Source organism: Lichenostomus cassidix, chromosome 5, assembly GCF_008360975.1.
Source record: "Lichenostomus cassidix isolate B80296 chromosome 5, HeHo_3.0, whole genome shotgun sequence".
In the NCBI taxonomy this organism is placed as follows: Eukaryota; Metazoa; Chordata; class Aves; order Passeriformes; family Meliphagidae; genus Lichenostomus; species Lichenostomus cassidix.
This window is the reverse complement of record NC_139486.1, coordinates 59317255-59343767: the sequence shown is the minus strand read 5'-3', so window position 1 is coordinate 59343767 and position 26513 is coordinate 59317255. Positions and strand designations below refer to the sequence as shown.

At 50.2% G+C, this 26513-nt stretch overlaps 5 protein-coding genes across 5 annotated transcripts; 2 read left to right on the top strand and 3 right to left on the bottom strand.

Annotated features, from left to right (window-relative positions):
* Positions 1-4514: 4514 nt before the first annotated feature.
* LOC146436822 (mas-related G-protein coupled receptor member H-like) lies at positions 4515-5360 on the bottom strand. Its single transcript, XM_085063833.1, has one exon. The coding sequence runs from the start codon at positions 5358-5360 to the stop codon at positions 4515-4517; it is 846 nt and encodes a 281-aa protein (XP_084919959.1).
* A 2904-nt stretch (positions 5361-8264) lies between these two features.
* Positions 8265-9206, top strand: LOC146436821 (mas-related G-protein coupled receptor member X2-like). Its single transcript, XM_085063922.1, has one exon. It carries the CDS (start codon positions 8265-8267, stop codon positions 9204-9206), a length of 942 nt encoding a protein of 313 aa, XP_084920048.1.
* A 2549-nt stretch (positions 9207-11755) lies between these two features.
* LOC146436820 (mas-related G-protein coupled receptor member X1-like) lies at positions 11756-12761 on the bottom strand. The gene has a single exon (XM_085063272.1). It carries the CDS (start codon positions 12746-12748, stop codon positions 11756-11758), a length of 993 nt encoding a protein of 330 aa, XP_084919398.1. The 5' UTR covers positions 12749-12761.
* A 3827-nt stretch (positions 12762-16588) lies between these two features.
* LOC146436819 (proto-oncogene Mas-like) lies at positions 16589-21987 on the bottom strand. The gene is made up of 2 exons (XM_085063273.1): positions 21394-21987; positions 16589-18761 (listed from the first exon to the last, which is right to left on the bottom strand). The coding sequence occupies exon 2, from the start codon at positions 18742-18744 to the stop codon at positions 17797-17799; it is 948 nt and encodes a 315-aa protein (XP_084919399.1). The 5' UTR covers positions 18745-18761; positions 21394-21987; the 3' UTR covers positions 16589-17796.
* Positions 21988-25299: 3312 nt separating this feature from the next.
* Positions 25300-26481, top strand: LOC146436818 (olfactory receptor 4S2-like). The gene has a single exon (XM_085063921.1). It carries the CDS (start codon positions 25325-25327, stop codon positions 26258-26260), a length of 936 nt encoding a protein of 311 aa, XP_084920047.1. The 5' UTR covers positions 25300-25324; the 3' UTR covers positions 26261-26481.
* The last annotated feature ends 32 nt before the right edge of the window (positions 26482-26513 follow it).

Below are 26513 nucleotides of genomic sequence, written 5' to 3'. Positions count from 1 at the left end.
TCTCAGGGATGGACCTTGAACTTGTGTTCTCTCCTTGTTTCAAGTCTTCCTCTAGCTCCAAATCCTGCAGCTCCAGGCTAGACACCCTGGAGAGACCATGGACCTTGTGCATCAACAAGGGTATCTTTGGAGCACATCAGTCTGGGGGATGACAAGCACAGGATACAGCTCCAGAGGAGATGGAAAATGCATGAAAGAAGGGCAGAAAATAAGCAACAAAATGCCAGTCCCTGTGCTGTGAAAGGCTGAGGTTGTGGAACCAAGGAACCACTTGGAGATAAGAGCACACTGGCAGCACCATGTACCCCACAAACCTAATCTCAGAGGAGACACATGCTCAGCAGGGGAAATTGGGCTGTTGATTGTGGTTAGATGGGATGTGATGAGAGGCTGTGGGCAAAGCCCTCGTGCACTCCTGTGTCTGGGCACTGGTGATTTCCCACAGCAAGTGGACACAAGGCCAGTGCTTGTCCTCATGGCTGCTGCTCAGGGGCTCTGTTGGCACCCAAGGGGCAGGGACTGGGTTCACAATGAGGTCTGGAATTTCTGAGGGGTTCACAAAACCCTGTAAAAGCTGAAAGGACCATAGTGGAGCAGGCTTTCCATGGACAGGCTCTTCCCTCACCAGAGGAGTATTTTGCCTCAAGGTTAACAGCATCTGAAGGGACATAATATTATCTGTGCTGTACTCTCCTTCTTCATTGTTTTAGACCCAGTAAATGGTGTTTAAAATTATAGAAATTGAGTGTCTGAATTAATAGGATCATAACAAATTAGCAGCTCCTCATGAAGAACTGGGGGGAGGAGAGGAAGGGGGTGACATGGCCACCTCCTCCTGACAAGATCTCTGTCCCTGGGACATGTGAGGGGAAGGTGTCACTGATATGGTGAGATTGTGAGGGGAAGCTCTGACCATGGGATGTGATCTCTGGGCTAAGGGCTGCACACCAGGCACAAGGGATGAGGCTGAAGCAGAGCCAGTGGTCCCAGCAGCCATCCCCAAATCCTTTCCCCTGGGGCTCCTGTGACAGAGCTGTTCCTACAGGAGGTAAGAGTCCAAGGATGGACTGGTGGCAGATGACGCCTGTTCTTGTCCTGGGCACTGCAGGGATGGGGGTTATTCCTGGGTCTGGTGTGGGGCTGTGTGAGCAGATGGGAAGTGCTGGGAATGCTGATGGCCCTTATTTCCCTCTGGTTCCCCATCTCTCCCTAGGAAGTGGTGGGAAAAAGAGAAGACAACCACTGAGAACAGGATCATTCACCATGGAGGAGACCAGCACAACAAACCTCACCCTGAATGGATCTGTGGACTTGGAGGAATATCTCCCAGATCAATGCTCGAGCATTCCCTACACACTGATTGCTTTTGCTGGGGTTGGCCTGGGGATTTGCCTCTGTGGGCTGGTGGAGAATGGGATGGTTGTGTGGTTCCTGGGCTTTCATATTAAGCAGAACCCTTTCACTGTCTACACCCTAAATCTGGCTGTAGCTGACTTCTCCCTGCTCCTCCTGTTCTCCCTGCTTTTACTGGGTTTTCTGACCTTGGCAGCATTTTGCACATCGTTGATTCATCTTGCTCCTCTCTACACAGATTTTGCATTTGCAGTGGAACTCCTGTGCCACCTGTTTGACCTGAGCAGCCTGGGGCTGCTGACAGCCCTCAGCCTGGAGCGCTGTGTCTCCATCCTCTGCCCCATCTGGTACCAAAGCCACCACCCCCGGCACCTCTCAGGTGTCATCAGTGGGTCCCTCTGGGTTCTCACTGGGGTTTTGGTGTCCTCCCTCTACCTCACCTTTACTGAAGACTCAGGGACAGTCCTTGCAGGTGTAGCCCTTGTGATTTCCCTGATTCTGTCCATAGTGATGTTGGTTTCCAACCTGTTCCTGTTCCTCAGGCTCTGCTGTGGCTCCCAGAGGTGGCAGCCAGGGAAGCCCTGTGTCACCATCCTGCTCAACGTCCTGCTCTTCTTTGCCTTCAGCATCCCTTTCTGCTTGGAGGTTCTCCACAACCTTTCTGATTCTGGCGAGTTATTCCCAGAAAACACCTCCTTGCTGCTGGCCTTGCTGAACAGCAGCCTCAACCCTGTGATTTATGTGCTGGTGGGGAGCTGCCAGCGGCACTTTCCGTGCTCCATCAAAGTCACTCTGTGGAGGGTGTTTGAGGAGAAAAGCAGGAGTGAGGAGGGGAGCCACAGCCCTGGGGACACTGCTGGGTTGGAGGTGACAGCTCTGTGAGGCACTGCTGGACATGTGGCACCTGGAGATGTGTCAGAGACAGCCAGAAGTATGGGGACATGAGGCCACATGGCTCTGAGCCAGAGCAGCCTGGCTCAGCCCTGTTCTCTGGCTGTACTCCCCATGGAATGACCCTCTGTGTTGGTTTTGCTTGGCACAGTTTTTGTTAGTAGGGGTGCCACAAAGATGGCTCCTGTGAGAAGCTTCTGGAAGCGTTCACTGTGTCCAGCAGAGCCAATCTCTAATGGCTCTGAAGATGACATATATGCTGCTGGCCAAGCCTGTGCCAGTTAGAGATGGTGGGTACTCCTCTGTGATAACATATTGGAGGAGAAATCAAAGCTAATGTGCATGCAGTTGTTTCTAGCCAGGGAAGGAGGAAGAGGAGGTGACTGACAACATGTGAGGGAAACAACATGGAGACACCAAGGGCAGTGCAGAAGGTGAGGGAGGAGGTGCTCCAGGCACCAGAGCCAAGTTTCCTCTGTAGGCTGTGGTGAAGACCATGGTGAAGCAGCTGTGCCCCTGCAGCCCATGGGGTCCAACAGGGATGCAGAAATCCACCCACAGCCCATGGAGGAAGTGCCCCATGCCAGAGTGGGTGGGTGCCTGGAGGAGGCTGTGATCCACTGGGAGACCCAGTGGAGAGAGAGAGCCCTTGACTCCAGGCTGGAGCAGCCTGTCCTTGGAGGAGTGCAGCCCGTGGATGAGGGAGCCACAGCACAGCAGTTTGGGAGGACTGACTGCCTGTGGGAGGAGCTCACATTGCAGCAGGATTGTCTGTGCTGCTGCTGCTCCTGAGTTTGGAGCTGCACTGGAGGAGTTCCCAGAGATCTCTCTCCTGTGGAAGAGACCCCATGGCAATGCAGGGAAGGACCTCTCTCCCTGAGCAGTGGAAGATCCTGGGGATGAGCTGACCCAAAGCCCCACACCCTGCCCTCCCTGCACTGTTGGTGGGAAGGAGGGAGGGGGTGAGAGGAAAAACAGTGTCTTTAAGGGTTTCTTTTACTTCTCATTATCCTCCTTTGACTCTGTTAGTAATAAATTCACTTTGCAACTTTAAGTGGAGCCTGTTTTTCCCTTGAAGTGTTTTCTCACTGTCCTTTATTTTGACTCATGAACGCTTAACTAATTTCTTTTTTCCTCCCCTCTTCCCGGATGTGGCAGGGCAGAGAACAAGCAAGCAGCTGCCATAGGTGCCTGGTGTTTGCTGAGGCTGAAACCACGGCAGACACTCAGGAGGATGTGGATGCACAGAAATTAGTCTGAGTTAAGTGATATTTAGATATTAGATAAGAAACAAGTTTTAATGACTATGTATGGTTATAATGGATAAAGCCCCTGCTGTGAAGTCTCACCTCAGACACAGAACAAAGAGAGATCCTCTGTGTGTCCTGTGCAGGTAAAGAATTCCTGCTTCCTAATGATTCCCAATGCTTCCCATTGTGTCAGAAAGTTTATTCCAGCCCCTTTTGGTATCGCTCCCCATTCCTATTTCCACCCCACTGCCCATCCCATCCCATCCCATCCCATCCCATCCAGCAGCTTTCCTGGCCTCTCCCTGGCTCTGAGCACAACCTGTAGCTCTGCTGCTCTCCAGTGAGGACATTTGGGATCGGCAGCATCCACACCCTTCCTGACCCCTCCTGACCCCTCTGACACACCCAGACTCCCCCCGGGGCCACCTTCCCCCCTGACAGCCCCACTGCTGCCCTGCTCCAGCCGGGACCAGGGAGATCTTTGCTGTGCCACTCAGAGAGCAGCTGGGAAGGGAATGCTGAGCCCCTGGGCCATCCTGCCCATGCCGGCTGTGCCGCTGCCATCCCAGCTCTGGGCACTCGGGATCATGTTTGCTGCAGGGAGCACAAGCCATGGCTCTGTCCCTTCCCTCCCTCCCTCCACCCCCATTCCTGGCTGGCAGCAGGAGCCAGAGGAAGGCAGCAAGCGCTGGCAGATGGGGTGAAGGCAGCTCAGGGTTCAGGATGCTGTTTGTTGATATCAGACTGCAGTGGGATGCAGGAACCAGGTGCCAGGGGGATTTTTGGGATCGCAGCTGTGTTGCAAAATATTCCCTTGGGGGAATAGAGTTCTAGCACCTGGGAGGGAGGAGGAAAGCCATGCTCCAATGTACTCCTTGCAGAGCATCCCTCCCACCTGCCCCTGCTTGCTTCTCCTGCAGGAATACAGTGTGGGAGGGAGATCCTGTGGATATTAATCAGGTGGCTCATGGAAACCCTCAGCCACTCTCCCAGGGTCCCTCAGCAGTGCAGTCAAAGGCATCAACAGGCCCAGACCACTGAGTCTGTGTTGGCGTCTTCTTCGTTGGCAGAGTTGTCTTCCTGCTCATCAAAAACCCTCTGCAGAGATTCCCTTAGGGACCCCACAGAGAAGTTCCTCCAACACCTCCCCACCAGGAAGTAGATGAAGGGTTTGATGGTGCTGTTGATGCAGTTGAGCAGGAAAAAAACCTGGGAGGACACAACAATGTAGCCGAGCTGGTGCAGGAAGTTCCAGATGGCGAGGAGGAGTGTGAAGAGCAGAATGAGGAAGATAACAATGTCACGCTTGTTGAGTTGCTGCTGCTTGGAGCCACATTTGGCCTTAATGAAGTTGATTGATCTGGAAATGACGTTGGGTGCAGCTAAGAGGAGCAGGATGAATGCAAATGTGGAGATGAGAGCCACCCGACATTGCTCCTGCTTGTGTGATAGACACAGGGAAGTCATCGTGGGAATGACAGTGATGAGAGTGAAGAAAGCCCAGAATTGGACAATGTCCACCACCCACATCAGTCGCTGAGGAAGGTGGCAGCAGGGGCGGCACAGTTTGTACAGGGCCATCCCAATGCTGGTGTCTGTCAGCCGCCACAGCCCCCAGTAGTAGGAGACCACAGACATCTGGAAAAGGAAGCTCAGGTACACCAGGGGCATGATAGTGGAGCAGGACACATCCTCCACCAGGAAGAGCAGGGCAGAGGGGACTGTGAAGAGGAGGAAGAAGAAGTCAATGACAGCCAGATTAAAGATTTTGATGTTAGGGCCTTTCAGTCTGAGGAGGCAGATGACAGCCCCATTCCCAGCCAGCCCGCAGAGGCAGATGAGCAGTGTGACACTGTGTATGGCCATGCTGCTGACATCTATCTCACATGGATCATCTCCTTCAGTGGGTGAGGCAGGAGGAGGGGTGACAGTGCTCACCTCCATGGATGGATGCTGGGCAGGTGGTGGGATGTGGCCCCTGGCTGTGGTCAGAGTGGATGGGGAGTCAGTGCTTGGAGAATCCCAGGATGGACCATGCAGCTCCTCAGCAGCTCCCTGCAGCAGGAAGGATTCAGTAGAGAGCAGTGAGATGTGCAGGGGAGGAGAACAGTGGAAATAGTGGGGTGGGAGAGGGAGGTGGGAGGTTTGGGCTGTTTGGCAGAAAAATTATAAAGAACACAGAGAATAAAAATTTTCAGCTTCCCTGAAGCTGTTAAACGACCAGCTGGACGAAAAGATAAAAGGATGTAAAGGTGTGGACAGAGAAGGATAAACGTGGGTGGAACCAGTGGAGAGAAAGAGATAAGGAGGCCTCCAGTGCTTTTGGGACAAGTTCTGTAACAAGAAGCAACAGCACATGGCCAAAGGAAAAGTTCAAGGAGGGTCACCTTTCATATTGCAGCATTCAGTGAATACTGCAATACTGTACAGTGAATAAAGTGAATACATTCAGTGATGTTTATGTATTAGAATAGAATGACTTTTTTATGACATTGAAAGATTTTAATGGATAAAACCCCTGTTGTAAAGTCTCTCCACACACAGAAAAAGGAGACATCCTTCCGTGTGACCTGCACAGATAAAGAATTCCCACTTCCTAATATGTTCCATTGTCTTAAAAAGTTTTTTCCATCTGATTTCAATACCAAGATACAGAAGGGAAGCTCAGGGCAGAGGAGGGAGGAGCTGGGGAGGACACTGCAGTCACCAGGAGAGGGTGGCAGGAACAGAGCAGCTGCTGGAGGAGAGGCAGGTGGGGTAGGGAGGAAGGAAAACATTGCACTGACCTGTTCAGTGTGGGGCAGCAGCAGGCAAAGGGTGTCTGTCCAGATCAGTGGCAGTTCCCAGCATCACTTGCTCCTTTTGGATCCATATCCCAATGTGGAGATGCGGTGCGACCACATCCCAATGCAGATCCTCCCAGGTCAGCAACACGAAGGAGAAAGTGCCCAGATCCCCAGGAGGTCCCCACTCCTGTCCCACTGACTCCTCTCTGTGCCCTGTTGCAGTTTTGCCTCCCAAGGGTTGGTGGAGTCACGGGGGAGTGGGGAACTGCAGTTTTGGCTACATCTGAGTTCCACTTCCCTTTGGTTTTTTTTCTTTTTTTGTTTGTGCTGCAAAGGAAGTGGCTTTTTTCAAAAGCTCCACCAGAACTGTGCAAATGGCTCATCATTTCCTCTTGATTAGAAACACTCCTTCCCTGCAGAATGTCCCATTCTCCAACTGCTGTCCCTTTCATCTCCCTACAGGTTTCTACCATTGCTCATTTCTGTCCCCTGAGGGGTCATGCTCCCTCCAGCAGCAGAGGGATGCTGGTGGTGCTGGTGGCACTGGAATGCTGGCAGTGCTGGGGAGGCAGCTGGGTGCTTCTCAGAAGCAACTCCCTTTCCGGGAAGAGCTCTGGAATCATTGCCAAAACCTTCCCTGGACTCAAGGGAGCACAATGGAGAAAGGAATTCCCCTTTTTTGTTATTCTGCTGTAGGCACACCCTGTCCAAGGGAAGGACAGGAAAGAGTTGTTTGCAGCCAGGTTATCAGCAGTTAGACCCCACATTAATTACTGCCAATCCCCTTAATGATGCAATAAAAGCTATAAGAGATCAGATTTTGGAGTGCTGTTATCCCCCTATCAGCCCTTCACCAGAGCTCATCCTCCTCCTTATTCCTGAGAGCACTTGTGGTTGTTTTTGCTGATCCCACCCCTTCACCTGCAGCAACACCTTCCAAAAGTCCAGGTTGCTCCAAACCCCATCCACCATGGCCTGGTACACTTCCAGGGATCCTGGGGCAGCCATTGCTTCTCTGGTCAACCTGTGCCTCAGCACCCTCACAGGGAAGGATTTCTCCCCAATATCACATCTGAACCCAACCTCTGTCAGTGAGAAAGCCATATCCCCTTGTCCTGTCCCTCCAGGCCCTTGTCCAAAGTCCCTCTCCAGCTCTCCTGGAGCCCCTTTAGCTCGTGGGTCATGAACTCTTTGCACTGGAAAGGATTGGCCCAATGAATGGATGTGAGATTCCGTAGCTGGCGACACAAACACAGTGTCAGTGAGGAAGAGGGGAGGCAGTTCTGCTCCCAGGGTCTCCACACACACCCAGCAGGCTTCTCTCCCCTTTCCCAAGTGAGCATTCCAGGGAAGCTCTTGAAGATCCTGACCCAGGGACAGCAGCTGGTGTGTGTGAGGCAATGTGAACCCACAGTGTGTCTGCTCCAGTGAAATTCTCCAGGCTGAGAAAGGAAAGGTCAGACTCTTCTCTTTCAACACAATCAGTGTCCCCCTCATTGAGGTGGGACCTGCTGACTGATTTTGGCAGGGGAATTGCAGTCTGTAGGGTATTAAAGCTCTAAATATTGTAGGGAAAGGGAGAGGGGGAATACTGAAACGAGTATCCTGCTGAAGGAATTCAGCAGCCCAGTGATATCAAATGACACCTGAGAATCCAGGTCAGATCCACCGAAAGACCCTCGCTCTGATATCTCCACAGGAAATCCTTTCCTTCTCCAACTGTTTTCCTCCTCCAGCTCTGTGCTGTCCAAAGCCAGGAAGGAGGTATCTCCCTGGCTTTTGTGCCAGGCAGTCATACCCATCTCCCACATCCTACTAGCAATCTGTCCTATCCCTTGCCTCTCCTTGTGCTGCTCCACATGGAAGCTGGGGGTGGGAAAAGATGGGAAAAGCCACGTGTTGGGGACAGCAGTGTTGGTAAGGTGTGTGTGTTTGTCACCCCTGCAGCTGTGTGAGGGGAAGGAGAAGCAGCAGAGGTGTCACAATGAGCACATTGTCCCCTGCCACACAGACAGCCAGCCCTGCCTGCTGGAGCCAGCCCGGTGGGAAAGTCTCCAACGGGAGCTGGAATGAGGACAAGCACTCCAACTGGACCGAGTGTGACAACAGCCACTCGAGCAGAGTCCCTGTCACGCTGCTCCTGTGCCTGTGTGGAATGGTGGGGAACGGGGCTGTCCTCTGGCTCCTCAGCTTCTGCACCCGCAGGAACCCCATCACCATCTGCATCCTCAGCCTGGCCATCGCTGACTTCAGCTTCCTGCTCTTCATCACCATCGTCCTGGGGATATTTTATGGCCCAGAGAGCTTCTGCCACCAGCTGGGCTCACGGGGTGTGACACCCAGGCTGAACGTCACCATCCTCTTCTCTTTCACTGCCCGGCTCTACTCTCTGACAGCCCTCAGTGCTGGGACAGCTCTCTTTGTCCTCCCTGTGTCCTGCTGGCCCTGCCACCGCTCCCAGCGCTTCCCGGTGCTCCTGTGTGCTCTGCTCTGGCTCCTCTCCTTCCTGCTCACCGTCACCCCCTGTGTCTGCCCTTTGGTGCTGGTGGCCTTGGTGCTGAGCTACCTCTTCTCAGTGCTCACCCTGATCTGTTCTGCTCTAGCCCTGCTGGCCAGGCTCCTGTGCTGCTCATGGAAACAGCCCCCACGGAAGCTCTGTGCCCTGGTCCTGCTGCCTGTCACCTTCTTTCCCTTCTTCACCGCTGATTTTGGGTTCTGGCTCTTGCTGAGAGCCTTTGACCCCTCTGTCTTTGCCCTCAGCACCTCTGTCCTGCTCGCCTGTGCCAACAGCAGTGCCCACCCTCTGATTTACTTCCTGGCTGGGAGCTGTGCAAAGGAATTCACCCTCTCTGTTGGAGTTGCCTTCCAGAGGGCTTTTGAGGATGTGCCAGAGCCCTGGAATAGGGACAACACAGTGGAATCATGATAAAGTGGAATTCTTATGAAATAGAATAAACATGAAATAGAATCAAAAAACATCCTGAATTTGAATGGACTCATGAGGATCACAGAGTTCAGCTCCTGGCCCTGCACCATCCTGGCCATCTCCTGCACCTGCTCCCTGGCCATCCCAACAATCCCTCCCTGTGCCTGAGAGTGCTGTCCAAATGCTCCTGGAGCTCTGTCAGGCTGGTGCTGTGTGCAGCAGGGGAACTCCTGCCTGGGGTGGATTCAGCATGATGTGAGGATTCATCATGGGAAGGTTTGGGTCGGAAGGAACCTTACAGATCGTCACATTCTGACCCTTTCTCCATGGGCAGGGACACCTTTGAAAGATTTTGTTTTCAAGTCTTTGCTTTGAATCTTTCCTATTCAACAGGTCTGAGCTTTCTCGGCCTCAGAAATGAGCTTCCCTACCTTATGGAATATTAAAATTGAGTCACCAAGAATCAGACATTCTACAAATGGATTTTCTTGGTGTGTTTGCTTAAAACCAGCATGCAGGTGGATCAGAAATCTTGGCACAGCAGTGCAGAACAATTCCTGAGTGATTCCTGTCCATCTCCAGCAGGTCCTGACACACGGGAAGACTGAGGTGTGGAAAATTCACACTGAGCCCTGTTGCCCAGACGAGTGGGCAGGTGTTTGGGATTGCCTCTGGAAGGCTTTTCCCCAAAATGCACACTGAGTTTGGGGCTCTGGGGTGTCTTGTGGGCTGTCAGGACAAGGGGTTGGAGCTGGAACTGCCTCTGCTGGATCCTCCCATTTTCTCCAGGCTGTCTGGATGGTTTTAACTCCACTCATGTTACAACTGTGACTTGAGGTTTGGCTCCACTTGAGGTGCGTCTGAGGGAAGCTGTGGCTGCCCCTGGATCCCTGGAAGTTTTCCAGGACATGTTGGATGGAGCTTGGAGCAACATACTCTAGTGGAAGTTGTCCCTACCTCTGGCATAGGGTCAGAAGAGAATGGTCTTTACAGTCTCTTCCAACCCAAACCATTTTATGATTCCATGGAAAACAAGAAGCTCAGGTACGGAGTGGCCTGGGTGACACAGGAGACAAGGAAGGTGCTTGGAGCTAGAAAAATACATGGAAGGATCATGATCCTTCTGCACTTGCCTTGGGAGAAACTCCCTTCATGATGGGAGTTCTTTCCTGGACAAGAGGTTGTACCTCAGAAAGTTTCTACTTTCCAATGGACAGGAAAATGGGAGACAGGGAGAGAAAATCCCTCTCAGCTGTGGATGTTGCTCTGTTCTGTTAATCATTAACAACTTTGTTTCTAAATGATTTTTAGATATTTTACCTCATGTGTGTCTCCAAAGCATGACTCACCACCCAAGGCTTTCACTCTCACTTCCCTTTCCAGAAGCAGTGGCACGTTGTCTTCCCCTGGATTTAAGGCAGGGGGAAAAGGAGGGACAACTTCCCCTGAGCAAGAGATGTGTCTGCTGCCCAGGTCTCTCCCAGGAATGAGGAGCTCTTGGCACTGTCTACATCATCCCAAGCATTACAAAAACGTGCCTTAGGAAGAGCTCTGGTGTGAGACAGGTACCTGCCCTCCTCACACAAGACAGAGGCTTTAGAGTGGGCAAAACTAAGGAAACGAGAAATTTTTGGACACTGTTCACCAGGGAAGAGCTCTGCAGCAAATGGATGTTGTTTATTCAACACATTTTGGGGTCAGAGTTACCATGTTGGAAACAAACAAAATGAATAAATCCAGATCTAATTATGGGGTGGTAACAATGGGAAAAAGATCAGTACAACCTGGATTTTGGCTCAAGCTGCTGTGCAGAGTTGCTGTTCAGCTCCTCCTGAGAATGGCCAGGTTCAGGATGGAGGTGCTGAAGGGCTTCCTTGGACATTGATGCTGGGAAACCAGAGGATGGCCCCATTTTGCAGAACAGCAGCATAACCCCCTGATTTCTGCACAATAAAATGGTCCAAGCACCTGGCTATGTGAATTTCCTCATTTCAAGTTCTCTTTTGGTCACAGGCACCAGAACTCTGTGGAATTCACCATCATCCCTGCACTTTACTCAGAATTATTTAATTCTGGAATGAAAGAATGTGACAAATTCCCACTTAATGGGCAAGGGAATGTTGCTGTCCCTCCCCCAGCTCTGCAGCCCTACCTGGGGTCCGTTTGGTCTCTTCCCATCAGCAGGGAGTGCAGGGCTGGCTCTGTCAGACAGAGTGGGAAGGATGCTCTGTGAGATCCTTACCTTTCTCCTGCCATCTAGAGGCCCCAGCCCCACAGAGATTTGGGAAATCGCTGCCATCCCATGCTGGATGTGTCCCCAGGACTTAACCTGTCACACTCTGTCCAGGCAAGAGATCCCCCAAAACCCCATGAAACTCATCTGCTGAGCCAAAGGAGATGGAGTTTATTCCCTGAGGCTGAGGCAATGAGGGTCATTCATAGGGAATACAGGAACAGGACTGAGCTCAGAGCCATGTGCCCACATGGTCCCATATTTGTGGGTGTCTTTGAGGTGGCACATCTCCAGGTGCCTCATGTCCAGCACTGCCTCACAGAGCTGTCTCCTCCACCACAGCAGTGTCCCCAGGGCCATGGCTGCCCTCCTCACTCTTGGCTTTATCCTCAAACACCCTCCGCAGGGCGACTTTGACGGAGCGCTGGAAGCGACGCTGCCGCCAGCTCCCCACCAGCACATAAATCACAGGGTTGAGGCTGCTGTTCAGCAGTGCCAGCAGCAAGGAGGCTTTTTCTGGGAATAAATAGCCAGAATCAGGAAGATTGAAGAGAACCGCCACACAGAAAGGGATGCCACAGGCGAAGAAGAGCAGGATGTTGAGCAGGATGGTGACAAAGAGCCTCCCTGGGTGTCTCCTCTGGGAGCCACAGCAGAGCTTGAGGAACAGGAGCAGGTTGGAAACCAACATCATGAGGGAAAAAACCACGGAAATGGTGAGGGCTACAGCTGCAAGGATGGTCACAGAGTCTTTTGTAAAGGTGTGGGTGACATAGAGGGAGGACACAAAAACCCCAGTGAGAACCCAGAGGGACCCACTGATGACACCCGAGAGGTGCCGGGGGCGGTGGCAGCGATACCAGATGGGGCAGAGGATGGAGACACAGCGCTCCACGCTGAGGGCTGTCAGCAGCCCCAGGCCGCTCAGGTCAAACAGGTGGCATGTGAACCCAAGGACATACACAAAATACCAATAGTGTGCAATAGAATGTAACAAAGACGTGCAAAATATTGCTATGGTCAGAAAATCCAGTATAAGCAGGAGCAACAGGAGGAGCAGGCAGAAGTCAGCTACAGCCAGATTTAGGATGTAGACTGTGAAAGGGTTCTGCTTCATGTGGAAGCCCAGGAACCACACAACCATCCCATTCCCCACCAGCCCACAGAGGGAAATCCCCAGACAGACCCCGAAAAAGGCAATCCTTGTATATGGAATGCCCAAGCATACACGTGTCACAAATTCCTCCCAGTCCACAGCTCCAGAAGTTGTATCATTAAAGGTGATATTTGTTGTGCTGGTCTCCTCCATGGGGAATGATCCTGTTCCCAGTGGCAGCCTTCTCCTTCTTCCACCACCTTCTAGGGAGAGATGGGGAACCAGAGGGAAATAAGGGCCATCAGCATTCCCAGCACTTCTCATCTGCTCACACAGCCCCACACCAGCCCCAGGATGAACCCTCACCCCTGCAGTGCCCAGGACAAACTCCCACCCTGTCTAGTCCTGTCCCTAGAAAGGAGGCATCACCCACTACTCCATCCCTGGACTCCTACCTCCTGTAGGAACAGTGCTGTCACAGGAACCCCAGGGGAAAAGGATCTGGTAGTGGCTGCTGGGACCACTGGCTCTGCTTCAGCCTCAGCCCTTGTGCCTGGTGTGCAGCCCTTAGCCCAGAGATCACATCCCATGGTCAGAGCCTCCCCTCGCAATCTCACCACATCAGTGACAGCTTCCCCTCACATGTCCCAGGGACAGAGATCTTGTCAGGAGGAGGTGGCCATGTCACCCCCTTCCTCTCCTCCTGCCATTCTCTGCTGTTGTCCCACCATGTGAGGGGCTTCTGGCTTTCCCTGTGTGGTGGTGGATGGTGGGTATCCATCAACACAGGAGGGGACATATAACATTCCCAGGATGGCAGAGAGGTGAGAGAGAGGAGCCAGAGACCTCCAAGAGTGAGAAATCCCTGATGTGCAGACCTGCAACAGCACAAGTTGCTCAGTGCCTCTAGTGACATGTACCTGGCGCTCAAACACTTCTCCCAACTTCCTTCTGGGACACACTTCCAGGAGTTGCACCTTTCTCCATCTCCCTCTCAGGGATGGACCTTGAACTTGTATTCTCTCCTTGTTTCAAGTCTTCCTCTAGCTCCAAATCCTGCAGCTCCAGGCTGGACACCCTGGAGAGACCATGGACCTTGTGCATCAACAAGGGTATCTTTGGAGCACATCAGTCTGGGGGATGACAAGCACAGGATACAACTCCAGAGGAGATGGAAAATGCATGAAAGAAGGGCAGAAAACAAGCAACAAAATGCCAGTCCCTGTGCTGTGAAAGGCTGAGGTTGTGTGGCAGGAACCACTTGGAGATAAGAGCACACTGGCAGCACCATGTACCCCACAAACCTAATCTCAGAGGAGACACATGCTCAGCAGGGGAAATTGGGCTGCTGATTGTGGTTAGATGGGATGTGATGAGAGGCTGTGGGCAAAGCCTTCGTGCACTCCTGTGTCTGGGCACTGGTGATTTCCCACAGCAAGTGGACACAAGGCCAGTGCTTGTCCTCATGGCTGCTGCTCAGGGGCTCTGTTGGCACCCAAGGGGCAGGGACTGGGTTCACAATGAGGTCTGGAATTTCTGAGGGGTTCACAAAACCCTGTAAAAGCTGAAAGGACCATAGTGGAGCAGGCTTTCCATGGACAGCATCTTCCCTCACCAGAGGAGTATTTTGCCTCAAGGTTCACAGCATCTGAAGGGACATAATGTTATCTGTGCTGTGCTCTCCTTCTTCATTGTTTTAGACCCAGTAAATGGTGTTTAAAATTATAGAATTTGAGTGTCTGACTTAATAGGATCATAACAAATTAGCAGCTCTTCATGAAGAACTGGGGGGAGGAGAGGAAGGGGGTGATGTGGCCACCTCCTCCTGACAAGATCTCTGTCCCTGGGACATGTGAGGGGAAGCTGTCACTGATGTGGTCAGATTGTGAGGGGAGGCTCTGACCATGGGATGTGATCTCTGGGCTAAGGGCTGCACACCAGGCACGAGGGAGGAGGCTGAAGCAGAGTCACTGGTCGCAGCAGCCACCACCAAATCATTTTCTCCTGGGGCTCCTGTGACAGCACTGTTCCTACAGGAGGTAAGAGTCCAGGGATGGACTGGTGGCAGATGTCTCCTGTCCTTGTCCTGGGCACTGCAGGGGTGGGAGTTCTTCCTGGGGCTGGTGTGGGGCTGTGTGAGCAGATGGGAAGTGCTGGGAATGCTGATGGCCCTTATTTCCCTCTGGTTCCCCATCTCTCCCTAGGAAGTGGTGGGAAAAAGAGAAGACAACCACTGGGAACAGGATCATTCACCATGGAGGAGACCAGCACAACAAACCTCACTCTGAATGAATCTGTGGACTTGGAGGAATATCTCCCAGATCAGTGCTCGAGCTTTCCCTACACAGTGATTGCTTTAGAAGGGGTCTGTCTGGGGATTTCCCTCTGTGGGCTGGTGGGGAATGGGATGGTTGTGTGGTTCCTGGGCTTCCACATGAAGCAGAACCCTTTCACAGTCTACACCCTAAATCTGCCTGTAGCTGACTTCTCCCTGCTCCTCCTGTTCTCCCTGCTTATCTTGGCTTTTCTGACCTTAGCAGCATTTTGCACATCTTTGATTTATCTTGCTCCTGCCTACATAGATTTTGTATTTGCAGTGGAACTCCTGTACCACCTGTTTGACCTGAGCAGCCTGGGGCTGCTGACAGCCCTCAGCATGGAGCGCTGTGTCTCCATCCTCTGCCCCATCTGGTATCGCTGCCACCGCCCCCGGCACCTCTCAGGTGTCATCAGTGGGTCCATCTGGGTTCTCATGGGGGTTTTGGTGTCCTCCCTCTACCTCACCTTTACTGAAGACTCAGGGACTGTCCTTGCAGGTGTAGCCCTTGTGATTTCCCTGATTTTGTCCATAGTGATGTTGGTTTCCAACGTGTTCCTGTTCCTCAGGCTCTGCTGTGGCTCCCAGAGGTGGCAGCCAGGGAAGCCCTGTGTCACCATCCTGCTCAACGTCCTGCTCTTCTTTGCCTTCAGCATCCCTTTCTGCTTGGAGGTTCTCCACAACCTTTCTGATTCTGTCCAGTTATTCCCAGAAAACTCCTCCTTGCTGCTGGCCTTGCTGAACAGCAGCCTCAACCCTGTGATTTATGTGCTGGTGGGGAGCTGCCAGCAGCACTTTCTGTGCTCCATCAAACTCGCTCTGCAGACAGTCTTTGAGGAGGAAAGCAGGAGTGAGGAGGGGAGCCACAGCCCTGGGGACACTGCTGGGGTGGAGGTGACAGCTCTGTGAGGTACTGCTGGACATGTGGCACCTGGAGATGTGTCAGAGACAGCCAGAAGTATGGGGACATGAGGCCACATGGCTCTGAGCCAGAGCAGCCTGCCTCAGCCCTGTTCTCTGGCTGTGCTCCCCATGGAATGACCTTCATTGCCCCATCCCTAGGTAATAAACTCTGTGCATGAAGCAAAGACTGCAAAAATGGGCAGAGCAGTGGGTGCTGGGTTGGTGATGGTGGAATTTGGGGTGTAAGGAATTTGAGACAGGGTAAAATTACAATTTAGGGGGAGAGAGAAAGAGAAAAAAGGGAGAGAGAGAGACAGAGGGAGAGAAAGAAGAGAAAGGAGAGAAAGAAGGGAAGGGAAGGGAAGGGAGGGAAGGGAAGGGAAGGAAGGAAGGGAAGGGAAGGGAAGGGAAGGGAAGGGAAGGGAAGGGAAGGGAAGAAGGAAGGGAAGGAAGGAAGGGAAGGAAGGGAAGGGAAGGGAAGGGAAGGGAAGGGAAGGGAAGGGAAGGGAAGGGAAGGGAAGGGAAGGGAAGGGAAGGGAAGGGAAGGGAAGGGAAGGGAAGGGAAGGGAAGGGAAGGGAAGAAGGGTATCCCCAGAGTGCTAAATCCCCACAAAAGGTTGAATCAGTCACACAGTGGCTGGTCCTGCTTCCTCTGGAATAATTGGAGGAAGTGTTTTTCACCTAAGCACATAAAACACCTGGAATTAGCTCTTATAAAACAAACTTAGCTTTTCTGTCCTTTTTCAGTAGACACTGACTGGAAAGCTCTTCCTGTGCCTTAAATAAAAAAATATTTATCTGAGTTTATATTCTGTATGTTTTTATCAGCTGATAAATCAAATAACAACAACAACAACAATGACAACTTTAAATACAATTTTCATCCCTTTGGGAAAAAAAAACTTCTGGTCTTTTTAACAGTAACAGAAATGTTTCATTTGTCCCAATGATAAAATCATTTGAGATATCAAAAAGATAACAGTTTGAACATGAATCTGTGATTTTTTTCAAAGAAAATTACCCATATTGCCTTTTCCCAACAATTTTGGTTAAAAGAATAAATGTTAGGTAGTCTGATAGCACACATAATCCCATTTTGCCCCTCAAAGGATTTGGTCTAGAGAATAATTGTTGCAAATCATGGAATTTATTTACCTTGTTCTGTTTCCTGTATTTTTCCTACTATCCTTCAATTTATTTCTATTGGTAAAGGAGATTTAAAAGCCATGGATTCTGATCCACCCTTTCCAATGAGAAATAATAACTCAATGCATGCTGCAGTTAAATGCAGAGACTGTGACCAGGGCTGGAAGAAATTAAAATAACATGCAACAATATAATAACACAAAATAGTAATCTCCAGTCATGTATTTCATTGAAATAGAAGAAAAGGGAGGATGAAACTCAGTGAATAAATTTTTTAAGCAAGTTGGAAGGAGTTGGAGCCCTTTTCTGCTCTGTGGTGTAAAAACATCCCTCATTCAGAGAAGAAATGAACTTGTAAGATGTGAATCCTTTTAGTCCCTGATATGCTCTTATTAGGAAGCACAGAATGGCTCTGTGAGCCACAAAAGGCTGTGTGTGTGCTCAGACATGGGAATTCTAAATTAGCTGGGGTAGATGGACTCTTCCTCCACTAATTTTATATCTGCTTTCAACAAGAGGAGGGCTGGCTCTCATCTCATCTTCAGAGATCTGGGTGAAAAGCAACACTGAGAATTTATGAATTACAAGGATTTACTGAGTGAGATGTAAATCCTGAGCAGGATTCCTTCCATGAAATTCAAACACCAAGACATTCCACCTTATCAAATTAATATTACTTAAGTCATTGGAAAGATACAGGCACTTTTAATGTGGCCCAAATACAGGTCAGGAATATGCTGTGGTCCAGGTGCTTATGTGCTTTCACCCACCACAGATGGGACTTAAAATAATGGCTTAAAATATATACAAAGTGGGTAACTGAGGGCCAGGTGAGATGAACCTTCCCCAGTACCTCCGAGTTCTTCAGTTCTGCCAAGGAATTCCCGACAGGATTTTAGGAGGACATGGTTATTGTGTCTCGGGTTTCCCGCTCATCCCCTGAGTCTTGGAAGGCCCTCTGGAATGCCAGTCTGAGCGTGAGCCTGAATTTCCGATCCCTGTAGCTCCCCACCAGGAAGTAAATGATGGGGTTGAGGGTGCTGTTGACGCAGGACAGCACGAAGCCGATCTCCGGGGAATACAGAAACTTGTGGCCCAGGAAGTCCAGGAGGATGAGGATGCTGAGGGGCACAGCAAAAATGAGGAAGAGGAGGATGGTGAGCATGATGACGGTGAAGAGCCGGCCCGTTTGGAAGGGCTGGGAGCTGCACTTGACCCGCAGGAAGAGGGTGAGGCTGAAGAGCACCATGAGGGGCGCGCAGACGAGGAAGTCCAAGGCCCCGATGGAGATGAGCAGCCGCTGGCAGACCCTGGGAGAGGGGCGAACGGTACACAAAACATATCCCAGAGTGTTCAGGAGCAGCGACAGGGCCCAGAGCAGGCCGGACACCACGGCAGACAGGTGCTTTGGGCGGTGTGTCCGGCACCAGATGGGGGAGAGCACGGACAGGCAGCGCTCAATGCTGATGGCCGTCAGCAGGTACAGGCCCGTGCCGTACATGAAGAGATCCAGGAAGAGGAATATCCCAAACTGCACCCCCACATTGAACTGCATCAGGTACTGCACGGTCTCCACGGCGATGCACAGCAGGTACCCAAAGTCGGCGGCCGCCAGGTTCAGGATGTAGACGGTGAAGTGGTTCCTGCGGATGCGGAAGCCCAGGTACCACAGGACCAGGCCGTTCCCCACCATCCCACAGGTAGCACTCAGCAGGCAGAAGCTCTCCATGAAATTGAGGACGGCATAGGATGGCTCTGGTTGTCCCGCAGTCCCGCTCTGGTTGGACCCCGGAGCCTGGATGGCTGTGGTTGAAAGGAGGATTGGTGTGGTTGAGGGTCTCATAATGGGTGAGTCCAGACCTGGGAGAAGAGAGGGGAGACGTGCTAACTCCAGGGTGACTTCCCATCACGGTGACCTGGAGGGGTTCCTGGGTTTGTTCTAAGGCTTTGTAGCCAGAACTTGATTTCATGGAATCCCAAAATGATTTGGTTTGGAAGGGACCAAGACCCTGGAGTGACAAGACAAGGGGAAATGGCTTCCCACTGACAGAGTGTGGGTTTAGATGGCATATTGGGAATAAATCCTTCCCTGTGAGGGTGGTGAGGCTCTGGCACAGGCTGCCTAGAGAATCTGTGGCTGCCCCACCCCGGAGGTGTCCAAAGCCAGGTTGGAGCAACCTGGTCTAGAGAAAGGTGTCCCTGTCCATGGCAGGGGGTCAGAACTGGATGATCTTTAATATCTCTTCCAACCCAAACCACTTTGTGATTCTATGAGAACAACTGGTAGTTTTTTATATTGATGACTGATTTCTATTTTAATAAAGTTCCATTTGATGTGGTTCTCCTGGGTCCCACGTACCGTGACAATAAACATTTTGGTCTGGCAGAGCCCTCAGCTTCTCCCTCAGAAACTGCAAGAACCACATGTGCGAAACCACAAAACGTCTCGTCCTCACAGGATATGGGAGTTGTGGCTCTGATAGCTTATTCACCCCATTCCCTGAGTTAGGTCACTGTTTCCTTCCCCATGGTACTGAGATCTGACTGAGAATCTTGGGCGTGGAAAAAAAGGCTTTTAACACCTTTGTTTGGGTCTGATGAGAACAAATAACAGTGGTTCTTCTGCTGTCTCCCAACTAGGTGTTAATTTGGAAACACAAGGCAGAGATGCACCGTGAAGAATGGGTTAAAAAGAGGAGAGGAACAAAAAATGGGGTTTTCTGGGAAGATGTGAATCACTGAACCATGTAGCCAGCATGAATCCTCTGTTCTCTCTTTGTGGTGCAGCAGCACACATGGAGACAGACTTCCAAACCCACCCAGAATGTGACAGACTGAATCACTGCTGTTCCATCCCAGCACCCCAGGCACACTGACCCCATGGATAGAGGGAGGAGAAGTGTGTGGTGCAGTGAATTTCAGGGCCAGGTTGGACAGGGTTTGGAGCAACCTGGGCTGGTGCAAGGTGTCCCTGCCCATGGCATGGGCTGGCACTGGATGGGCTTTAAGGTCCCTTCCAACCCAAATTATCTGAGGACTCTATGATTTCCTTTAGGGCTGATTGACACCAGGAAACTTCTGGCTCTGCAGAGCTGGATGATCCCATCCTCAGCTCTTATGTACCTTGAGCAGTTCTAACATGAAGATTCTGGAGATCAGCCCTGTGGCTGTTTCTCCCTCACAACCTGCTACAGGGCTACAAATGATCACATTTTTGCAGAAATTAAAACAACCTCAAGTTCTGAGTAGCTTCTCTGCTGCAAGAACAGAGGAAGGCCCAGTGGTTAAGTGGTTTCCTAGCCTCTGTGCAACCAAATTTCCAGCCTATTTGAAGAGGCTGTGAACATCTGAGTGTTGCTTAAGCTCTGTCTTAGCTCACTGCACCCTCCACAGGTGCATCTCTCTCCACTCAGGATTCAGGGAATGACAAGTGATTATTTCCCAATGTTAAATGCCATGACTTTGTGCCATTGGTCATATCACAAAATCATGGAATGGCTTGGGCTGGGAGGAAACTTAAAGCTCATCCAGTTCCAGTCCCCTGCCATAGGTAGAGACACCTTGCACAGACCAGGTTGCTCCCAGCCCTGTCCAACCTGGTCTGGGATACTTCCATGGATGGGGCAGCCACAGCTTCTCTGGGAAACCTGTGCCTCACCTCCCTCACAGGGAAGAATTTGTTCCCAATGTCTAATTCAAATCCATCATCTTCCAATTTAAAATAATTCCTCCTTGTCCTGTCACTCCAGGCCCTTGTCCAAAGCTCCTCTCCAGCTCTCTTGGAGCACCTTTAGGCATTGAAGGTGCTGTATGTGCATAAAGACTGTCAGGAACAGAAATGGCTGCAGTGGATAAACGACAAAACACCAATAAATTTGCCTCCTGCTTTAACAGAAGTGAAGAAATCCTTCTCTGACTTCTGCAGTGGAGAACACTGCAGAAGTCACTAACCATTCTCATTTATTTATTATATTTCCTTGGAAAGACTGAATTCCTGTCTCCAAGACACATTCAAGATGTGAATCTACTTCCTTCACGTACCTAAGACGTGAAAGCTCTCCTCAAACAGCACCAGCCTGAGCCTAGGTGGTCTTTATCTCCCTTGAGATTAAACATCCTCCCTGTGGTTTGCCTGCAAATGTTGCCTGTAGTTCCTGAAGCAGAACAACCCTGACCCCACAAAGATATCTCAGACTACAGACAGAAAGTTATGCTGTTGTAACACCAGGTCTCTGAAAAATGACATTTTGTATTACAGAGGTGCATTTAGAGCAGTTCAAGAGCACTTGTTCAAGGAAAAGACCCCCTGGAATGAAGCTTTCCATTTACTGAAAATGATCATGATTGATTCCTGACCTACAGCAAATTTCTATCCAGCAGAAGTAAATATTTGAACTTTTTTCCTCCCTTGTATTAGTTTCTGCTCCCTTCCCCAAAGCTTGACAAAAACCATCAGAATGCAACGGCACAGACCCATCTCTGAATTTCTCACCTTTTTGTGGGTTCCTGGGAATTTCAGCACCTGCACCCGGAAATGTTGTCCCCTGGATTGTGTGACATAGGGTGCAGCCTGAGTCCCTGTGTCATTCTGCAGCGCTGGGCTGGGCAGCCACTATTTAAAAAGCCATGGTGTTTTCAGCGTGACCAGCCAGGCAGCCAATCACTCATGGGGGGAAACACCTCCTCTGTGTGTGTATGATCACCCAGATTTGAACCACTTCCCCCTCCCCTCTTTGCAATGTCATGGAAACATTTTTTTACTACTTCTCCCTTCCTCAGCCACTCTTGCAAGAACTATCCATACAAACCTTGCACTGGTGTTGTGTCCTACTCGAGGCCCTGAGATGCTCTGGATTCACAGCCCCTGAAGGTGATGTTTTACTGCAGCTCAGGAATTGCCAGTCCTCTTCCAGAAGATCTTTGCTGGTCATTTTAGATCCTCCCTCAGCACTTCTCACTCCCTGCTGCCCCTGCCCAGCTGGCACACACCCGTCACCACAGTGTTGTCTTCTGACCCACAGCCTCTCCCAACACATTTCAGCACCTTATGGAGTCTCTACTGCTTTATCCAACCTTGCACCCAAACTTCCCACCTCAGCAGTTCCAGCTGCTTGTGCTGCCCTCAGTACATAACTCTGAAGTCAGGAGCTCTTTCAGTGCACCTCCACACCCCACAGGCTTTCAGCACAGTCCTTCAACACCTGAGGTACTTCTGATTTCACAAAATCCCTCCAAGCCTCGTGCCTTTCACTTCCAGTTTCACAACTTCCCCCTGAACAGAGCCTCAAACTCAGGGCTCTTCCCCACCTTGTGTCTCCTAAACAGAAGCCACCACCCACCCACAACATCCTACTCCTCTCTATGCACACTCCATGGCCACGAGCCAGCCAGATCCACCTGCCAAAGGGAATGGAAACAGAGGAAACACCTTTCTCCTTTCCTGGCATCCTCACAGGGAACTATTTTGCAACAGGGGAAACACCAGCATTAATCACCCCTTGTCAGTGCTCTGGGCCAGGGAAGCAAAGGGACAGGAGTGTGACACCACCCAGATTGCTGCCATGTGTGTCAGTGGGCACAGGAATGAGCAGCTCAGGCCCAAATTTGCTTAGCAGGTCAGAAACACATTTGTTCATCTTCAGCTTCCGTTGTCATTTGTCCTTCCTCTTCCTTTCCCAAAGACTGTAAGACCGTTTTTACTTTCTTACTCAATCTTATTTCCTACAGTGGTTACTGGCAACCTTTACTAATCTGGCCAGGACTCCAGGCTATGGTGTAAAATGATATTTAAATTAAGAGTGTTTTCACCCAGAGCATTATTTAATCTCCTCATTAATTTGAGGGTTTCCATTTTCTCTGCATGGATTGCTGGCATTTCATGTTGGGAGACATTCAAAATGCCTCCATTGTTATGGGGCCATTCTGAATTTCAATAAATGTCAGCCAAACAAAGGTATTGGGTAGTGGATGAAACTATTTATTGATGCCCATAAATCACAAGTTGAAAATACACAGCAAACTTTAGAGAAGTGATGAGTTGAAGTGATGCACAAATTCATCAAATTTTGGGATAGTTTGGGTTAGAAAGACCATAAAGCTCATCCAGTTCCACCCCCTGACATGGGCAGGGACACCTTCCATTATCCCAGGTTGCTCCACCCTGGCCTTGGACACTTCCAGGGGTGGGGCAGCCACAGCTTCCCTGGGCAACCTGTGCCAGGGCCTCACAACCTTGCAGGGAAAGATTTATTCTCAATATCCCACCTAAACCCACCTTCTGTCATTTAAAGCCATTTCCCCCTAATTGATCAGGTGAATAGATCCATTTCTTTCCAGAGGAAAGCCTGGAGTGGTAAAGGCTCAATTGACTTCCAAGATGTACAAGAGCTGACTTCCTCCTCTCTCTCAATTTCTTCTCTGGGCTACCAGTGACAAAATTTCATGGAAAAGAGCGACTTGGAGGGTCATCAAGAAGTGACCCAAGCCATTTTCTCTTTTCTACTTACTACTAAAATCTCTCCGATTATTTTTTTTAATGAGGATTTGTGAGGGTTTTTTGAGATACACAACAATTTAAACATCCTGGTTTATTACTCACAATGCTACAAAGACAAAGTTGTGGATCTAAGAGGCCTTTGCACTTGGAAAAAAGCACAAAACATCAATCAATTGCAGACTCTGGGAATATTAACTGTACTAGGTCACATCACATGCTTGTCCAATTTAATATTCACCTATTCCACTGGCTGTTATTTCCAAGACTCATGGAATGGTTCAAGTTGGAGAAGGCTCCAAGATCAGTGAGTCCAACCATTCCCCCAAGCACTGCCAAGCCCTCCACTGAACCATGTCCCCAAGTGCCACATCCACACGTTTTCAATCCCTCCAGGTTGATGATGACACCACCACTGCTCTGGGTAAACTGTGCCAGGGCTGGACAACCCTGTGAGTAAAGAAATTTCTCCTAAAATCCAATCTAAACTTCCCCTGGCAGGATAGGATTAATTTCTCCTCCTTCCCACCTTCCTTTCATTGAGCATCACACCTCCCTCCTCTACCCCAAGAGCCCTTAAGCTGGGAGATTTCCTTGGAGACAGTGGAAGAGCTCTGTATAAACAAGGAATTAAGCCATGGGGAAGGGAGATTTCCTTGGAGAGGGCTGAGGAGAGTTACTTAAACAGTTTTTTTTCTCTCTGCTTGTTGGGCTGTGTGTGCAACCTTCAGTGCCCACACTCCCTCCAAGCAGCTCTAACATGGGCAGGAAAAGCCAGGATACACTTGGTGATACAGGAAAGCAAGGAATTAAATGAGGTGGGATTAAAAAAGTAAAAGGCAACTCCTAAGCAAGTGTTGGAAGCCTTCCAGAAGCTGTTCTGTGTTCTTGAAAGCCTCTACCAGGAAAGGCAGGTGTTGGGGAGATAAAATCTTACAACCTTTATACAAAAAATTAGATCTCCAAACGCAGAAGAGGTAAGTTTTCCAGGATTTTTTCCCTTTCCTCTTTTCTTTCCTCTTCCTGATTTCCTTTCCTCTTTTTTTTTCCTTCTTCTTGAACAAATGTGAAAGTACAAAAAGAAATTTCTCCTGAAGTTATCAATCATCTCTGGTTTTTTTTGTCTGGACTCATGTGCAGAGCTGGATCTGCAGTCCCAAATTAGGTTCTTTAACCCTTTTTTCCATTAACCACCTGAGGTTTTAGGGAAAAACCCTTGCAATAAGGAGATGGTACAATTCCTCATCCTTTTTTTTGAAATTATAACAGTCCACATTGTATTTATTTCATACTGCAATTGATTGCACTGTATCACGTACCTCTAGTCAGTGACTAAAAAGATGATTTTAGAGGTGAGACCCCCTTTAACCACCTTTCTTGAGTATCTTTTACCTCCAGCCAGTAAAACAGCAAGCACAGGAAAAGTCACAAACTTTCCCAACTTCCTCTTTAGGCTTCACTTTTTTTGTTTTTTCTCCATTTCAGCATTTCCTGTGCGTGCTTGATCAGCTTTTTGCCTGCACAGGAGTTTCTGATTTTGCTGTATTTTTAAATCATAAAATAGAAGCTCAGGTCAGATGGATCCAACCCCAGAAGGATCCTAGTGGGTGGCATCCCTGCCCATGGCACAGAGGTTGGAACTAGATGGTATTGAAGATCCCTTACAACCCAAACCATTCCAGGAGTCTATGGCTGAGTCTCATGTAAGGGAAATTAAATATAAAGAGGTGAAGAGCAACAAAAAACCGGACAAAACCCAAAAGAAACAAAAAATGCACTTGATAAACTTAATTCTAATGCTATATATTTCTTAGTGAGGATGTACTTTTGGTAAAGAATTAATTTTTAAAAGGAAAAAGCTAATGAATTGTTTTGTCTTTATCTTTCCTCGTTTCCAGACTCTGCACTGCACATTGCCCAGTAAATTAGCATGGAAAACTCCAGCAGCGTGAAGGAATTCATCCTCCTGGGCCTCTCAGAGAACCAAGGAGTGCAGAAAATATATTTTGTGTTGTTCCTGCTTTTCTACATGTTCACAGTGGCAGGAAATCTCCTCATAGTTCTCACTGTGACGAGCAGCCGGAACCTGAACTCCCCCATGTACTTCTTCCTCTGCCACCTCTCCTTTGTAGATATTTGCTACTCCTCTGTCACAACTCCCAAAATGATCTCTGGCTTCCTGGTGGAAAACAACACCATCTCCTTTGCAGGCTGCATAGGGCAGCTCTTTGGGTTTCATTTTTTTGGCTGCACAGAGATTTTCATCCTGACAGCCATGGCCTACGACCGCTACCTGGCCATCTGCCGGCCCCTGCGCTACCCCGCGCTCATGTCCCGCCGCCTCTGCGGCCGCATGGTGGGATGCTCCTGGGCAGGGGCCTTCCTGCATTCCACCCTCCAGACCCTTCCCACCGCCCTGCTCCCTTTCTGTGGCCCCAACAGAGTCGACCACTACTTCTGTGATGTCCACCCCCTGCTCCACCTGGCCTGTGCGGACACGCGTGCCGTGGGCCTGGCCGCGGTGGCCAACGGTGGGGTGATATCCCTGGGCTGCTTCCTCATCCTGGTCATGTCCTACGTGGTCATCCTGGTTTCCCTGAGGGGCCAAGAGGCAGCAGGGTGGCACAAGGCCCTGTCCACATGCGGGTCCCACATCACGGTGGTGATTCTGTTCTTTGGGCCCTGCACGTTTGTTTCTGTCCGCCCATCTGGCGATCTGTCTGAGGACAGGAGCGTGTCTGTGCTCTACACACTCATTGCACCCATGCTCAACCCACTCATCTACACCCTCCGGAACAGGGAGGTGAAGGGAGCCTTGAGAAAACTGTGCAGCAGGAAAGTGGGAAGTGGAAATGGGAAGGTGTAGGGCTGTGGTCACTTTCCCAAAGGATCAGAGAAAATCAAGCATCTTTCACTATAATGTCCCAAGACATTGTGCCTTTCAAAGGACAGCTGGCTGTTGGCTCCTGATGTAATTAGGAAGGCACTAAATGTTCATTTATTGATGGGAAAGACATTGGGAACTCTGGTATTCTCTTTCTATTCCTTGTCAAACAGCACAAGTCCAGACCAGAAGTTCCTCAGGAACTGCAACACCAGTGCTTAAATAAATACTGTTA

Coding starts and splice junctions, on each gene's coding strand:
- LOC146436821 (XM_085063922.1), top strand. CDS start 8,265: ATGAGCACATTGTCCCCTGCCACACAGACAGCCAGCCCTGCCTGCTGG.
- LOC146436820 (XM_085063272.1), bottom strand. CDS start 12,748: ATGGAGGAGACCAGCACAACAAATATCACCTTTAATGATACAACTTCT.
- LOC146436822 (XM_085063833.1), bottom strand. CDS start 5,360: ATGGCCATACACAGTGTCACACTGCTCATCTGCCTCTGCGGGCTGGCT.
- LOC146436819 (XM_085063273.1), bottom strand. CDS start 18,744: ATGAGACCCTCAACCACACCAATCCTCCTTTCAACCACAGCCATCCAG.
- LOC146436818 (XM_085063921.1), top strand. CDS start 25,325: ATGGAAAACTCCAGCAGCGTGAAGGAATTCATCCTCCTGGGCCTCTCA.